Raw genomic sequence first — 16,009 nt, 5'->3', positions numbered from 1 at the left:
AGTCCGAAGACTACTCCCAGCACCCAGCGCTTTCTCAGTAACCGCCGTAGCACCATCATAACATGGCTTTCTTGTGGAGATAACGGTGACAGTGACAGCCCAGAACATCAAACCTCCAGGGGTATCAATTCCCTGACTTATTTGTCAGAAATATGTAACGATGTGTGCCTACGTGATGATGACTGGCTCAAAACTGTATAACTGTCTCTGTAAACTGACGTTAGCTAGCTTTTATCAGACAGCAAATGTGATAAATAACACAAATAACGTTAACGTTACCAACCAAGCGAGTTCGATTTTAACTTAGCTAACCCATGTTGCAGGTTTAGCTTTTTAACACAATTACGGTAAACGGACAATGGCTGTCAATATGAATTATGCTCTGACATAGCACAAAACGGTTAACGTTAACTGGTGGGCACGTAACGTAAAGCTAGTTAACGGTGTTTCATCATAAACGCCTGCTTTGTTAGCGTGCTGGCTAGCTGTCGTTAGCGTTAGCTTTCTGTCTTAGCTAGCTAGATAACGTTAAGCTAGACACTACGAAATTCTTTGACAGTACTGACGATTAAAAAACTATAATACGCTATGACACAGTCTAGTAACGCAGTTTAGTCTCATTTGAAGAAAACGGTCCTTTTAATGTCAAACATTACGTCTAACAAGCAGCAACTGTGATGTTTTTCCAGCGAAATCTGCCATCCACCATCAGCAAAACAAATTTCCAACACACGGATGTGGTGGGATGGGAAGGAGAACGCTGATTGGTAGAAGGCGACGTCGGTGACGTCATACAGGAAGTTTTTCGAGCTGGACCCTCGGAGCATCTCTTTTGCAACAGCATCAACCTAGCTAACGTGATACTAAATATGCCAAGAGCTGAGGGGCAATTCACTGAACTAATTCAGGTAAAGTCGTCAACATTGTTTTTCAGCTTACTGTCAACGACTGAAACACACACAAAGCATAATGACTAAAGATGTAAGCTGTTAGCCGGCCTCTCTTTCAGTCAGACACACTGGTGATGTTGATTTGCATTTGCAGGGCTGGACCATGTGGTGATGAACGGTATGCCATGCAGAGGAGACACAGCAGCAACACGGATGGCATGCCCTCTGAAAGGTGGGAAGATTAGCTCTCAGAAGCAGCATAAGCCCTTTGTGTGTGTGTGTGTGTGTGTGTGTGTGTGTGTGTGTGTGTGTGTGTGTGTGTGTGTTTGTTTGTTTGTTTGTTTGTTATCTTCACACACTATATAGCCAAATGTATGTGGACCCCCCTGTCCACATGCATACAGCCTGGGGCTGTTTTTTATGGTTTTGGCAAGGCCTCTTTGTTCCAGGTTAGCAAATCATAATTCTACAGCTTACAATGATATTTTAGTATGCTTCCTACTTTGTGGCAACATTTTGGGGAAGGCCAAGCCCCATTTGGGACCTCAGCACTCCGTAACTCTGGTCACAAAAAGCTCCCAATGCAAAACTAAGGGGAAAAATCAAAACTTTATTATTTAACCTGTTTCACTGCAGTGAGTTGTATCTTAAAAGGTGTTCTTGTGATCCTATAGATGTCTACCGTCTTCCTGCAAAAATCAAAGGTTTGCCTGGGGTAAAGCCAATTATAAATTGCAATATTTCCACAGATTGTGCAAGCCACTACCCAGCCTGCAACTTAAAGTACAGCATGTTCCAACCGAGAAGAAGAGCAGAGTGTAATGTCATCGTCTGTGGAAATATTGAATCATACACACGTATCATTCTGGCAGAGAAAAGACACCTGTAGGGTCACAGAAATACCTTTTGAAGACCCCTTCCTTATTTAACATAAAACACAAAGCCAGATCCATAAAAAAAACTGTTTTTCCCAGTTTGGTGTGGAAGGACATGACAGAGCTCTGACCTCAACCCCATCCAACACCTTTGGGATGAAATGGACCCAGGCCTTATCACACAACATACGTGGCTTGTACTGCACTTTGATCGTTTGAGTATTTTTACCCATACAGAGACAATGTAACATTCACAGATCCCTTTACATGGCATATCAACACATATTACATATTAAAAGAATAAACTGAATAGGACATGAAAAATAAAGCATAGCCATCCTTCCAGGCTAATGATTTTTATTGCCTCCCCACTTTTTTCCCACTTAGGAGCCGAAGCCAAACTCTGGGATCTGAGAGCAGCCTGGATGAGGGTGGCGTGTTTGACTGCCTGAAGCCTGACTCCCCCGCTTCACCCCAGCAGATCTTCTCCGGCCTGGTGGGTGTCCCCTCCGGTTCTGTCTCCTCTGCCCAATTCCAGGCAGCTGGCTTAGTCCTGGGCTCTCCCCCTGAAGTTTTTATCCAGATGACTGCATCGTCCAGAGAAGAAGGGGGCCCCCACCGTACCGAGGGTGGACCTTTTCTCCCTCGGCCACCCCCGCACCACCACCATCACCACCACCACCACTTCCACCACCAGCCTTTGCAGCACAGGACCTCCTCTCTGCTCCAGCAGGCCACCACGGCAGCTGGCTCGGAGAGGCACAGCTCCAGGGAGGAGGCCCAGGAAGACCCGTCCACCCCGGCCCCAGCCCTGTCTGAGTTGAAGGCAGTTGTCACATGGCTGCAGAGAGGCTTCCCCTTTATCCTCATTCTGCTGGCTAAAGTCTGCTTCCAGCATAAGCTAGGTACACCAGTTTGTGAAGTAATAGTGCTGCTAACAGTGCCTAATATTACACTACTTACAACAAAGAATCATTAGCAGCATAAGGTGTAGTTTTTAGTGATGATGTTGCACCTCTCTCCTGCAGGTATTTCTGTGTGTGTGGGCATGGCCAGCACATTCGCCTATGCCAATTCCACGTTTAGGCACCAAGTGTCATTACGGGTAAAAAAAGAAACCTACAGTAAAATAACTGCTGTGTCGATACATGTAATATCCAATGTTGGCTTAAACCAATGCTCATACTGATACACACTTAGTCTTAGATTAAATTCAGGCTAAGCTTTTCACATATGCATATATTAAAGGATAAGGCTGTTGTCATTTTATATTTTTCTTACTGTGAAGAAATCCAATGAAAAGACCACAACCAACCATGTGTTAGTCCACCTCTCAATACTTTCCAACTTCCCTATCCTGTCTGTGGCTGTCACTCCTAAGGCCATTATTTCTTACAGACTATGGAATTTGCAAAACGAAATTGGTCACAAGTATAATTTACTTTTTAGTAAAGGCTAAGTAATTTCATAAAACAGCTGGGTACTGTAGTTTTTATGAAATGGTACTGAAACGGGAGTAAATTGTGCATTTGTTGGGGACTGTTTTCAGACGCGAATTAATACACATTTGGTGCACTCTTGATTATTTAAAGCTGTGGGACAGTGTATGTTGGACACTCAAAATAATCTGTAATGAAAATGCAACAAAAAACTAATGTTGTGTATTAGTAAAAACGTGAAATGCCCCAGAGCACCCCTAGCAAAGAGATGAGGACACACACACACACACACACACACACACACACACACACACACACACACACACAAGCTCACAGTCAGACAGACTAATAATGCACCAGACATGTTACTTATTTGTGTTAAACAATTGTGTTAAATTACAATTTTAGATGTAAAGTAATTGATTGTGAAGTAGCTAAAATAGTTCTGTGTGACTCTTTTCTGTTACCAGGCGGAACGTTCTGTATTTGTCGCTCTGTGGATCATCATGTTCCTTGCAGGAAATATAGTTTATATCTACTATTCATTTAGTCATGAGGAGCTGCACAACAGGTATTGTACAAGCAGGTATTCTTTTACAGTAGCTGCGTGTTTCTTTGCCTGCCATCTTATGTTTTGGGTTTAATTTATACACTTAGGTTTTTCCATTCATTTTGTGCTGTGTGAGCCATTTTATTTTGACTTTTATTTCCTTTAGGGAGCGTTCCTGTTCTTGTCTGGTCTTGTCCTGTGAGTATTTTGTGTTTATTTTATTTTGTTTCCAGATCGTTTCACAGATTATTTGAAGCATTTGCCCTTTTTGTTGCTTGTCATTCTACCATCCAGAGTGATCACCAGACCTCCCTACAACATCTCATCTAGATGTTGTTTGCCTTTTCTTCTAGCCTCATATTTGCCAAGCCCAACCTCAACAGCTTTGACTTCTTTGATCTGATCTGGGCAGTGGGCATCACTGACTTTGTCCTCAAGTACTTCACCATCAGCCTGAAATGCTTTGTCCTCTTTTTGCCCAAGATTCTCCTGGCCTTCAAATCCAGGGTAAGAAATCCATTTTTATTATTTCTTATCATTAGTTAATTTTGCCATTTTTTTTTTCATGGGACACAATTAGGCATGGGCCAGTATGAGATTCTGACGGTATGATAACCTTCAGCAAAAATATGACGGTTTCACGGTATTACGGTATGGCAACGACAGCTATAAATGCATTATTTCTTAAATGTCTGGTTAAAAAAAACAACTACTTTTTTTCCCCCATTGAACACAATGTATTTTATTTTTAAACACACTGCACCCTGGCAGGGAGAGGGATGTCTAAACTGCATTTTCTGTCCTTGAAGACTCATAACAAAGCAGCTCATACCTTAGGAACGGTATGACAGAAAATGTTAGTGTTTTTTAAATCGTGACTTTTTCAAACCTCGGTATACCTTGAAACCGGTAACTGGCCCATGCCTAGACACAATTAAAGTTTGCACTATGTCTCTACATTATAACAACCCTATAACCATACATTCAACAATCTCAACATGCAGTTGTAATAGCATTGTAATGGACTTTTTTTTCCTTGATTATGTGTGATGCAGAAATGATTGATCAATTAGTCTATTATTTTGTAACTGATTAATCATTTTTACATCATCAAGAAAAAATGGAAAACCAATTTGGGGATTTTCAGCTTTCCTTTGGTTTATATTACTTTAAACAGAATTTCTTTGAGTTTTGGACTATTGTAGGTTGTAACAGACAAGACATCCCCTTGTGCTCTGTGAAAGAGTGCTAAGTATTACAGTATGTTCTGCCATTTTATAGACATTTCAAAGGTTTAAACTATTTCAATTATAGTTCTCTTTATTCATAATGAAAGTAATTGTTAATTGCAGCCCTAATTGTGTGCATTTGACATTTGCCAAAACTGCAATACATGCTTGCAGCTTTTCCCCCAACCGCAGGGGTGGATTTGTCCTTTTAAACACATTGCTGAGCTTATAGAACAGGAAAGTCTTGTATGAAACTTAGAAAGGCATTTCATCTGAGTTTAAGGTTCTGATAAACTGCCATAATCATGCTCATCCATAACATGGTATAGACAACGATTTAAGTTACAGGAAGTTCACTGACAGAGTTGTGAAACTTGGGTAGATAATTTAAAAAAAGAAAATCTGCTCAACTATGATGAAATACTCCGAGTGAAGAAAGTGCTAAAGGGTCACAGTGTGAAACTGTTTTGTATTCATAAGGTTTTAAATGGTACTCCTTAAGTGAGCTTATGCAATGTGGGTGTCTGTGTGCGTGGTTGATCTGGCCTGAGGCAACAGAATATGACACACACACACACACACACACACACAGAGATATACTTTGATTTCCATACAGGTGCAGCATATTCCTGGTGTGTGTTTTTGTGCTGGATGGGGAGAGGAGGAGGGGGTTTACAAAGTATTAGGATTACATTTTCCACTGATAAACAGACCTACAGGCCTATCGGAAACCACAGCAGCCAGCATCTGAGCTCATTTGCCCTCGAGGGGGTTGCACGGGTGAGGTCATCCCTCCCTGGAGCTGGACCATTACCTACACACACACACACACACACACACACACACACATACACATACACAGACACACAAAAACACACACAAAAATATACTATACACATTTATTTGATAACTTTGATGAGACATGTTAAGTTTTACAGAATCCCAAATTGCATTATCATCATCTTCTACTGTAGGGGCCAAACAGTCCCATCTATTATGAACTCCATGAAGTCACATAATAAGCCTGTCTTCTTCATTACTGCATCCAACTGCAGATACACTAATGATCCTACATAATCACCACAGTCAGCGCAAGTCTGCACAAATGATAGCAGGCACGCATACAAAAGTTCCATGACAGCTTTGTTTTAAAGCTTAGAGGGCTCGTATGTATGTTTCCCCAGTGTGTAAGTATTTTCATTGTTGTGCAAGAGTGCCCCTGTGTCTTTTGACACCTCCTAAATTTGGTGGTCGTAACAATCAAACTGTGGTTTACTTTTTACTCTGTTGGTGCGGCTCCACATGTCTATTCTGTTGGCCTCTGGCAAGATTTAATGTTGAAGACTTTCTGCAGCTGTTCAACAGTAGCATGAGTAGGACTACAAGTAATTATTATTTAAATAACTGATTAATTCAATTTTTTTTCTTTGACATTTTTTGATCAATTTAATTAATTGTTTCTAAATTGTCTTAAAAGATCATTACAAGCTCTGAGAGTCAAAGGTGTCTTCTTTTATTTTACCAACATTCCAAATCCCAAATATATCAATTCATCAGTCATTTATTTATATTCTTTTGATATAAAACGGAGAAAGGGAAAAGATGGAACCAGTGAATGTGTGGCACTTTTGCTTGATAACCTACTGAATTCATTGCTAGTATCATTCAAGTCAAATGTAAAATAATTACATAAAACATATTCAAATTTAAATCGATTGTTTGGAATAAATATAAGAAGAAGTTGGTGCAGGGTGGATTAAAGGGCAAAGACAGGTTGGGTGCCATCCGAAACTAAAACTTCAAGCTACCCTGTGGAGTTTTTGACAACTAGCAGCGTCATGGTGCAATGCTTTTACGAGTGGGTCCCCGTTTTGTTTGTAGCATGCAGGCGGACGACGCGATTTACATCCTGCTCTTGGTTCCACTGATCAATAGTTGGTAGCAGTAAAGCAGCAACAAACAGTGTATTAACAAAGGCAGCGAAGAAAAAGTATGCTAGCAAGCAAACATTTACAGTATACACAATGCACGATTTAAGCTATTGTTTTATGGAAGGAAGTGCACTCAACACGCATATTAGGTCTCAAGGACACATACAATGTGTTTGTTTGATGAGAAACAGTTAATGTAACTTTTGTTTGTTTACAACAAAAAATCACAGCATACCTTTAGAAGAAAGTCCAAAAAAAGATATGGATTTGATAGTACAGGCCCCACAGTTTGGTTGATAAATTTGTAGCCACAACCAAATTTGAAACCCCACCCACTTACCCCCAAAATAAATAGATACACATTTGATAATAATAACAGTGTTACAGATTAGAATGTAAAGCTATGTATTTATGTGTTTCTTTGTGCAGTTATGGATTGGATAACAAGATCAGACGAAGCAATGAAACTAAATAAGCAGGAAACTACTCAAACTCCTTGGCTTATGTCCAAACTTTAGATTTGACAGTTTTTGCGTGGGCATGATGGGCACTGTGGGATACCAGGCAGAGGGGACAATAAGGAAGATGAATTAGCCACTAGCAGAGGCCTTCCTCCCCTACCAACCTGGCTGCTGTGTGGCTCTTTAACCACAGTCATCAATCTTTGTCAGCGAACATCCAGGAAGCCATTATGCAAGCTGGGATGCCACGGGGGCCATGGGGGAATCAAGTTTGCCTTCATTTTGGTCACCACGGTTTTTAACCGTCCCCAATTCACTTAATGCACTTTGTAGCAGTCAGAAGTTCTTTTCTTTTCTGGGATTATTTAGGGAAGGGGGCCTTTTAAAGGCAGCTAGCAAGCCCCCGTAGGGCTGGGTTTAATGTGGGCACTGGGTAGCAGGTGGAAAGAGTGGCTGCCAGTTTCCCTTGCAGTGTGGGGAAATTGCCTGTACTGCTGTGAAACTGCGGCTCTCTGGACAGCAGCCATGTTTGGGCTGGAGGCATGCTGTTTTAAGCTTTTAATACTGCACTGCTCTTGACTAGATAGAAGAGTGCCCCGAAGCTGTTGAGCTCTTTCTGCTTTTTGCGACAGTTAGTGAGCGGATCAAAGAAAGAATACATATTGTCTTAATTTAGTATTTTTTAATTTCGTTACAACTTAGTTAAGACTGCTAAGGTCCCATTGTTTTGTCGTTTTGTCTTCAAAAACACTGATAGTCTAAAAAGCAAAATATTAAGTTGGCACATCGACAGTAGGGCTGGGCAATATATTGATATTATATTGATATTGATATATGAGGCTAGATATCGTCTTACATTTTGGAAATCGTAATATCCTGATATGACTCAAGTGTTGTCTTTCCCTGGTCTTAAAGGCTGTATTACAGTAGAGTGATGTAATTTTCTGAACACACAAGACTGTTCTAGCTGTTAACTATTATTTGCCTTTACCCACATAGTTATTATATCAACATAACTGATGATTATTTATCAAAAATCTCATTGTGTGCATGTTTTGTGAAAGCACAAATTGTCAACTCTACAATATCGCCACAATATCGATATCGAGGTATTTGGTCAAAAATATTGGGATATTTGATTTTCTCCATATCGCCTAGCTCTAATTGACAGTCAGTGCCAGCTGCTGGTCTGGTTGAATCATCTAGAGGGGCCTCCGCTACTATTGCAGTTTCTAATTGTGTGTCTTTGTCCAGGGTAAGTTCTACCTTCTGATCGAAGAGCTGAGCCAGCTGTTTCGGGCCCTAGTGCCCATCCAGCTGTGGTACAAGTACATCATGGGAGAGGACCCCTCCAACAGTTACTTCCTAGGAGCCACACTCATCATCATCTACAGCCTCTGCAAGGTAATCAGTGCCTGGTGGCAAAGATTAATATTGTTTTTGTACTTTCTTTTTAGATTTCAGATGCCACTGTTACAAAATCACTCACTATTAGTGCAAATGTAGACTACACAAAACGTAATTCCTGCATAAGAATGAATTAATAAGACGTACACAGGTCTGACAACAGATAGATGGAAAAACTCCTGTGAAGAACAGAGCTCAGCAAAGAAAAAGGAGCAAGTGAAGGTGCCCAAAATATGAAAATTGCTACTTAAAGTCTAAAACCCCACTAGCACTCTCCTCAAGCCTGCTTTGTTTATTACACCCCACAAAAGGAAAGTGTTGGATAGAATAACCAACATAATGATGATCTTGTTACTAGAGGCTTACTGAAGTCTGTGGTGCTAGACAAAAGGTCAATGGGTCACTCAGGTTAAAATATTGTTATGGGAATATGAATGTTTTTAGCAAGTCTCAAAGCAATGCTATTTATGAGAGAATTGTGATTTATACAATAGCTTGTGTGCACAGTTACCATATGGGTGGCAGTAGAAGAAAGTCCATGGTGTATTAAAAAGGAATAGGGTTCATCCTCCTGTTGAGTAGTAATGCATGCAGAAAATAGCATGGCGATTACGTTTAGTTTGGTTCTAGGAATGGCAGTATCAGCTAGTCAGTCAGTCAGTCTATAGTCTATATCGACGACGTTTCATTCCAGGGATTGTTCAGTTGTTGCAGGAAATTCCGCCGGATGTCCCACATTTTGGCCGGTTGTCCGTAACCTTCCGCTTTCTTTGTGTTGGCATTCTAAACTCCAGTGGATTTATGAGGTCTATGGTTAACTGCTCCTCAGATCTCTGCAGGGTAAATCCAGACAGCTAGCTAGACTATCTGTCCAATCTGAGTTTTCTGTTGCACGACTAAAACAACCTTTGAACGTACACACGTTCCACCACAACAAGTTCCTTCCCGAGGCTATTTTGCAGCAGCACCGTGACTCTGTCGGGAGCTTAGCACCGCCCAAGACGATTGTGATTTGGTTTAGAGAAACATTTTTGAGCGCTTTATCTGCTTTGACCTGACTCCCTGAATAAGCTGCAGAGGCGGCGGCGGCGGCCCGCTCCGTCTCTCTGCTGAGCAGTTCAACTTTATATCACACTATGATGGTTAAACGTGCAATTAATCTGCGGTTCACATGCATGCAGAACCGTAGGGGCGGTCCGTTAACACTAGCCCACTGTATCACTGACAATTATTGATCAGTATTTCAAAATAGAAAACATTAGGCTCTTCATAATGTTTTGTATTCATAACACTATTGTACAAATTAGCTACAACAGTAATAGCAGTTACCTTATATAAGTTGCTTTAAAAAATTTCAATTTAGGAGCAAAATGTGCTCCTTGGGAAAACGTTACCGTTATGCCCTGTTCATACTAATCAAATGAACTGGACTTTGTGGTCAAGTGAAGTTGGATGTGAAAGCCCCCTTATGCATTTTTTTCCATTATATTTTATATTTGAATTGTTACCTGCCACCAGAATTTTTAATTTTCCTTTACATAAAGTAAGACGTTTTTAAGATGAAATGTATGCCTAAAAATGTATCAGAATGCAGGAAATGAAGTCTTTGACACTCATAATTTCCTGGTAGAGGACCAGCAGACCTCCACTTCAGATGTGTCCCCCCAAAGGTCTATTCTCAGCCAGGAAAAACCCTGACACAGCGAAGTTGTCACTGTCATGTGTCCTGTAGTGTTACAGGAGTTGTAGAGTTATTTTGTTGTCATGCTGTTTGTGTCACACACGGGACAACAGTAAGCTAAAGTTCCCAAGAGGGAAAAACTAAGAATGCGTAGCCAGTAAAAACTGCACAGAGCATTAATCACTTTGTGGTGGCTTTAGTACCTCTGCCAAGGATGTTATGTTTTCGTTTCCTTGTTTGTCTGCAGGATTACGGAAAAACTGCAGGCCCGATTTTTCATGAAACTTGGTGGAAGGGTGTAGCATGGGCCAAGGAAGAACCCATTACATTTTCGAGCGGATCCAAATCACAGGGCACAGCACAAATTGTTTTTCACTTTTGTTAACATTGTGAGACAGGGCATTGCCTTGGCGGAGGTCTGCGCCCTCTGAGTGCCCTTTTAGTTTTAAATAAAATCAATGTGATGAGAAATGTTACATTGGTGAGTTTCTTTAGAGAAAGTTCCTACTTGTTGCTGTTTAGGACGTTGCATAAACGTTTTGCATTAGCAATGCTAGTGGCGTAGCCCTGGGTACTTCAGTATCAGTCGGTTGGTCTGTCTGTCTGACGGTAGCTTGGAGTGGTCCACCTGAAGTCCAGACTGAAATATCTTAGCAACTATTAGGTGGATTGCCATGAAGTTTTATACATACATATAAAACATGTATCTATACATATATACATTCATCGTCATTAACAACTCAACATCACTTACAGCTACTGGATGGATTTCTTTTGACATTTATTGGCTTGATGTTCCCCTCACGATGAATTGTAATCGCTTTGGTGAGCCCTTAACATTTTATCTAGCCAGATCATCAGGTTTCAAGTGTCCAACACTTAACTGCAAACATTAAAGGACAATTCCGGCACAAAATGAACCTAGGGGTTAATAACACATGGGTATCGAGTCGACCGTTCTCTGGGATATGTTTGTTACCAGTTTTATCGCAAACCTCTAATTAGCTTATAAAGGTAGTCGTCGGGGCACGCACGATTTCAAAATAAATCGCTATTTCTATACCACTGACAAGGCTCGAAATAGCACCACACTTCCACGGTAGCATAATGAGGGTCCCTACATGTAAACCGAAGCATTGAGAACTTTGTAGCTGTACAGTACAGACAGTTTTATTAAAAATATAGTTTATGGGGCGGCCTCTTGCTCACCAAGTAAGAGCGTTCGCCCCATGTAGTCCTTTGCAGCGGCGCGGATTCGAATCCGACCTGCTGCCCTTTGCAAAAAATGTATATTATATATTAATTTTTATAAAGACAGTACCGTTCGGTATACAGGCAGGCGCCATCTTGGGAAAACCGTCATGACCAGTCGAACGACCAACGCCGTGTAACCAGTAACAGCTCAAGCACGGCGTTCATCGTTCGACTGGTCAAGATGGCGCCTGCCTGTATACCGAAAAATAAGAAGGCTTGTGGGCATTTGCAATTGTCGTTATTAAAAAAAAAAAAAAAAAAACTGTGCTTTGTCTTTATTGTTTTGCAGTCATTTGATATCTGTGGACGTGTGTCTGCCATACGCAAGGCCTTGGTCATGCTCTGCAGCTCCCAGGTCAGATTCAGAATAATTTGACTCTTTTCACATCTCAGTAAACACACACAGCTATGTTCAACTTTGCATTAAGATTTCAGAATAAATCTAGAAGAGTAGAGTTTAATCCTCTTTAAATTTCACTCTTTGTTTGTGTCACATCCAGAATTATGGAATGAGGGCAGGCAATCAGCAGTGCAGCGAGGCGGGCGATGTCTGTGCTATTTGTCAGGCTGATTTCAGAGACCCCATAGCCCTTCTCTGTCAGGTAAGGACTCAGTACACTTAGTCAGAGGAAGGTTAAAAAATTGAAATGAATTAAAAGTAACAGATACAAACTTCAAGAGAAACTCGGCTGAAAAACAGTGGTTTACCACCTCTGACCACAGCCAGCACCACTGACGGGCGCTCTGTGTTCTTCTGCAGCACGTGTTCTGCGAGGAGTGCCTGTGTTTATGGTTCGACCGGGAGAGAACATGTCCGCTGTGTCGCTCCACTGTCATCGAGACCCTGCGATGCTGGAAGGACGGCACCACCTCGGCTCACTTCCAGATCTACTGAGTTCTGGCAACATATCATGTGCAACCCAGAAAGACGCGATTGTGCTGTAACGCGAGTTAGACAATGGTGATGGTGTGTCATCTTTTGCTGTTTATTTCAGGGCAGTATTTTATTTTATTTTTTTTAAATCAAGGTAAGCAATTGCAGTACCACAAAATATGTGGTACTGAGGTAACTTTATTATTAGAGGTGTTTGAAAAGACCAGAAAATACGTTGATCAGATTATTTTCGTTGGATACGTTGAGCATCTTATGAAGCTGGTGGTAGAGGCCAAATGCACAAACCATTTAGCAACATGGTATGACTTAAAAGAAACATAAAGCTTGGACTTTTATCAGTTTTAGAATTGGACTATCGTCATGTTGTTAGGGCAGGAATCACATTTTTGTGTACATATAGTCTTAGCCACTGTTTTACACTTAACACATGATAGAAGAATGCAACTTTTGATTTAGTGTGGCGGTAATGTAAATAGTCACAGCATTCACACTATTTGTGGTAAATTTAGCAATTTTTGTTATACTTTATGATTTTGTCATCTCATCTGTATGCTGTCTATATTACTTGTCTAAGTTTTGCAATATTTATTTTAAAATGGGATATTTACCCTTTGAACACATGATAGAATGATAGTAAGTACAAAATCAGTAGGTCTGTATGTACAGTTAGTTCTACGTAAGCAAACGATAAGGTTTTGTAGGTATTGAGTAATAAACATAAGGTGGTGTGTGCCAGCAAGGCACTATAATCATAACCTTTTTTAGATTTGCAAATTTCCATACATTTCCACTTGCATATTCATTGAGAGGGAGCTCATGTCTGATAATCTTCCATGTTGTTCCAAACTTTTATTTCATTGTTATTCCTTATGAATATTGTTTATATGAATCATTTCCTTTAGAATAGTCATTCTCGGTTTGCATAATACACTATTACTTTAATGCAGAATGCACCGCAGTGCAGAGGTTTTCCGTTATAAATTAAAGCACTTTAGCTCACTATGTCAAATGTATTTCTTGTCTAATTGCAATGACTGAATGAGATTGAGATGAATGAGATTTTATTACGGTAACTACTAAAAATCCATATCAAATATTTAATTTGTATAAATAACACGTACACTTTATAAAAAAAGACATGTTCAGTAATTCTGCTCACATTACACTTGCTATATCAGAGAAAGCTTATTTCTGGAAACCACAGACAGCATTAACAGCATAGCTTCCAATGCACACATCCAGTATCTTGTTTATGATGAAAAGCCACTTAACACTGCCCCCAACAGATAATGCTAAAGCACAGGAGAATGTGTAAACATCACCTAAACACTGTAGAAAACATCTATAAAACCATTTATCCTCTCATTATTTACAAGCTTACACTTACAATATAGCTTATGTTAAAAAAGTACAGTGCATTATGAAGCTCATAAACAGGTCTATTTCAGTGCATGTTTCAGGATTGCTGTAGCCTTACATACAAACAATGAAAAGGTCTAATCAGTCTAACCCCTTTGTCATTCATGCACTCACATCGTGGGAGATGATAATTCGAAGGAGTCCTATTAGTAAGATTTTCCCTCCACTCTACCAGGGGAGGATTACATCACCATTTTATAACTGGGATGACTGAATCAGAGAGTCACGCAGGGGCAGGACATGCAACTGGCTGACTGCAGGGCTGCTGGGGTTCAGTGTGTGAGCTCGATATAAAACTCAGTGCATCCAAATCGGGCATGAGGAAGTCTTCATGACACATGGAGTTTAGTCAGACGTCAAGTTAAATCCTCCTCCTCTTCTGTCGGTCTTTTAGTTGCTGCACTTTCCATCCTGGACCGCATCCTCCGACTCTCATGCATCCCTTGCTTTTAGTGCATATGATGAGAGCCCGTTCCTCGTGCATGGTCCTAAAGGCACCATCTATATGAGATATATGCACTTATTAGCATAAAACATCCATACATAAATGTTTTTGAAATTGGCTCATAGCTGTGTAAACAAACACACCCGCTTCTTATTCCTCATGATTTCCATGTAGGCTATTCATTAATGTGCATGTAGAATCTACCTCACTTATTCTACTTGACAGATTATAACAGATTATAACATCCTATAAACCAGGTTGTTTTCCCAACAGCAACCTGGCCAACTGGTCAAAAGTAGATACAAATTTAGGATATTTCATTTTATAGCCTATACAGCAAACTAAAGCTAAAGACACAATAAATGAATGACAGAAAAAAAACTCAACCTTGCCAATTGAAAACATTTACTATTCCTCATGTAACATTCCTTAAATGCGAATCAAAACTTAGTTTGCCTGCGCTTTATGTGCATAGTTAGGCCACTTTTTTGTTTGACGTTACATTTAACTTAAAATTGAAAAGTGTTAAAGGTTTAGGCTATGTGTTTTTGTGAGAATGAATCTATTCACAAGGTTTAACAATTACCGAATGCTTGATAATTGTAACATTATCGCAATTAAAACACCTGCTTTGTATGTCAAAACAAAATAGCTCAATGTATAAGACACCTGTGGTTCACGTTATGTTGAATTGGGTGTAATTGTATGGCGTTTGTCTGTTGTCCCCCTGATAATTAAGTTTACAGTGTTGTGATGTGAAAACATTCCAAACCTTGAAGAGGATATAAGGCAGGTTTTTTTTCTCTAAAAATGTTATCAATTGATCTGAAAGACCAAGAAACTTGCAGAAGTAGAAGTTTTCTCAGCCTACGGTAGAGACGAAGAGAAACCTCTGTCTAATGTAGGTTATCTGTACGGCTCACAAATTAGCCTGCAATTTACTTTGTTTTTATTAAATTAACCTAATGCAGCCAGGAGTTAAAACATATTTTTAACAGCACTTTTTGGTTTCTACATTTTGCCTTTTTTACATAACAAAATAAGAGCTTTTTGTTCATACCTCAGCTATTTATTGTTTTACTCTTAACAGTTGGAGGTCATAGTTTAGCTAAAAAAAAAAACACGACATAGCCTACACACAACATACGCAGGTGTTAATTACGCACCTGTTGCTGGCGTTGTCGCCTCGCGCCCTACAGGTGTCGCCTCGCGACGACCAGCACGAGCACGGTCAAATGTATTGCAGTACACAGGAAGCTCTTCAAGTGGCCTGTCCCGGTCACCACCACCGTCCCTCCGCCCCCGCAGCTGAAGCCGCTGCCCGTCTCCCTGGCCGTCCAGCTTTTCTCCAGCTGGTCTCCGATCCTCCGCAGGCGAGACGCGAGCAGCTGAGCCACCGAGCACGGCGAGGGTCGCCGGGCACTGCAGGTGGAGTCACCGGGCAGGAGCAAAGGCTGGTCTATCGGCAGCCAGCACATCTTTCTCAGACAGAACACCCAGTCTTCTCTCTTTAAATCTTGAACATATACGACC

General features: G+C 40.6%; 2 protein-coding genes across 2 annotated transcripts in view; one reads left to right on the top strand and one right to left on the bottom strand.

The window, feature by feature from the left end:
- Positions 1 to 752, bottom strand: part of spring1 (SREBF pathway regulator in golgi 1) — a 4,397-nt gene extending 3,645 nt beyond the window's left edge. The window contains exon 1 of the mRNA XM_078251327.1: positions 1 to 752. This exon is cut by the window's left edge and continues 37 nt beyond it. Within this exon, the coding sequence (XP_078107453.1) occupies positions 1 to 59 (59 nt within the window). The 5' untranslated portion in view covers positions 60 to 752.
- A 295-nt stretch (positions 753 to 1,047) lies between these two features.
- rnft2 (ring finger protein, transmembrane 2) lies at positions 1,048 to 13,604 on the top strand. The gene is made up of 9 exons (XM_078251328.1): positions 1,048 to 1,122; positions 2,153 to 2,670; positions 2,794 to 2,870; positions 3,675 to 3,775; positions 4,108 to 4,261; positions 8,630 to 8,779; positions 12,007 to 12,072; positions 12,218 to 12,319; positions 12,478 to 13,604. Exons 1-9 carry the CDS (start codon positions 1,076 to 1,078, stop codon positions 12,610 to 12,612), a joined length of 1,350 nt encoding a protein of 449 aa, XP_078107454.1. The 5' UTR covers positions 1,048 to 1,075; the 3' UTR covers positions 12,613 to 13,604.
- The last annotated feature ends 2,405 nt before the right edge of the window (positions 13,605 to 16,009 follow it).

The sequence above is a fragment of the Sander vitreus genome, chromosome 5 (genome assembly GCF_031162955.1).
Source record: "Sander vitreus isolate 19-12246 chromosome 5, sanVit1, whole genome shotgun sequence".
Classification (NCBI taxonomy): domain Eukaryota; kingdom Metazoa; phylum Chordata; class Actinopteri; order Perciformes; family Percidae; genus Sander; species Sander vitreus.
Note: the sequence above shows the minus strand (reverse complement) of the source record. Positions and strands in the feature narration are given on the sequence as shown.

Coding starts and splice junctions, on each gene's coding strand:
- rnft2 (XM_078251328.1), top strand. CDS start 1,076: ATGCAGAGGAGACACAGCAGCAACACGGATGGCATGCCCTCTGAAAG. Junction 2,671..2,793: donor CTGCTTCCAGCATAAGCTAG/GTACACCAGTTT, acceptor TCTCTCCTGCAG/GTATTTCTGTGTGTGTGGGC. Junction 3,776..4,107: donor CATGAGGAGCTGCACAACAG/GTATTGTACAAG, acceptor CTTTTCTTCTAG/CCTCATATTTGCCAAGCCCA.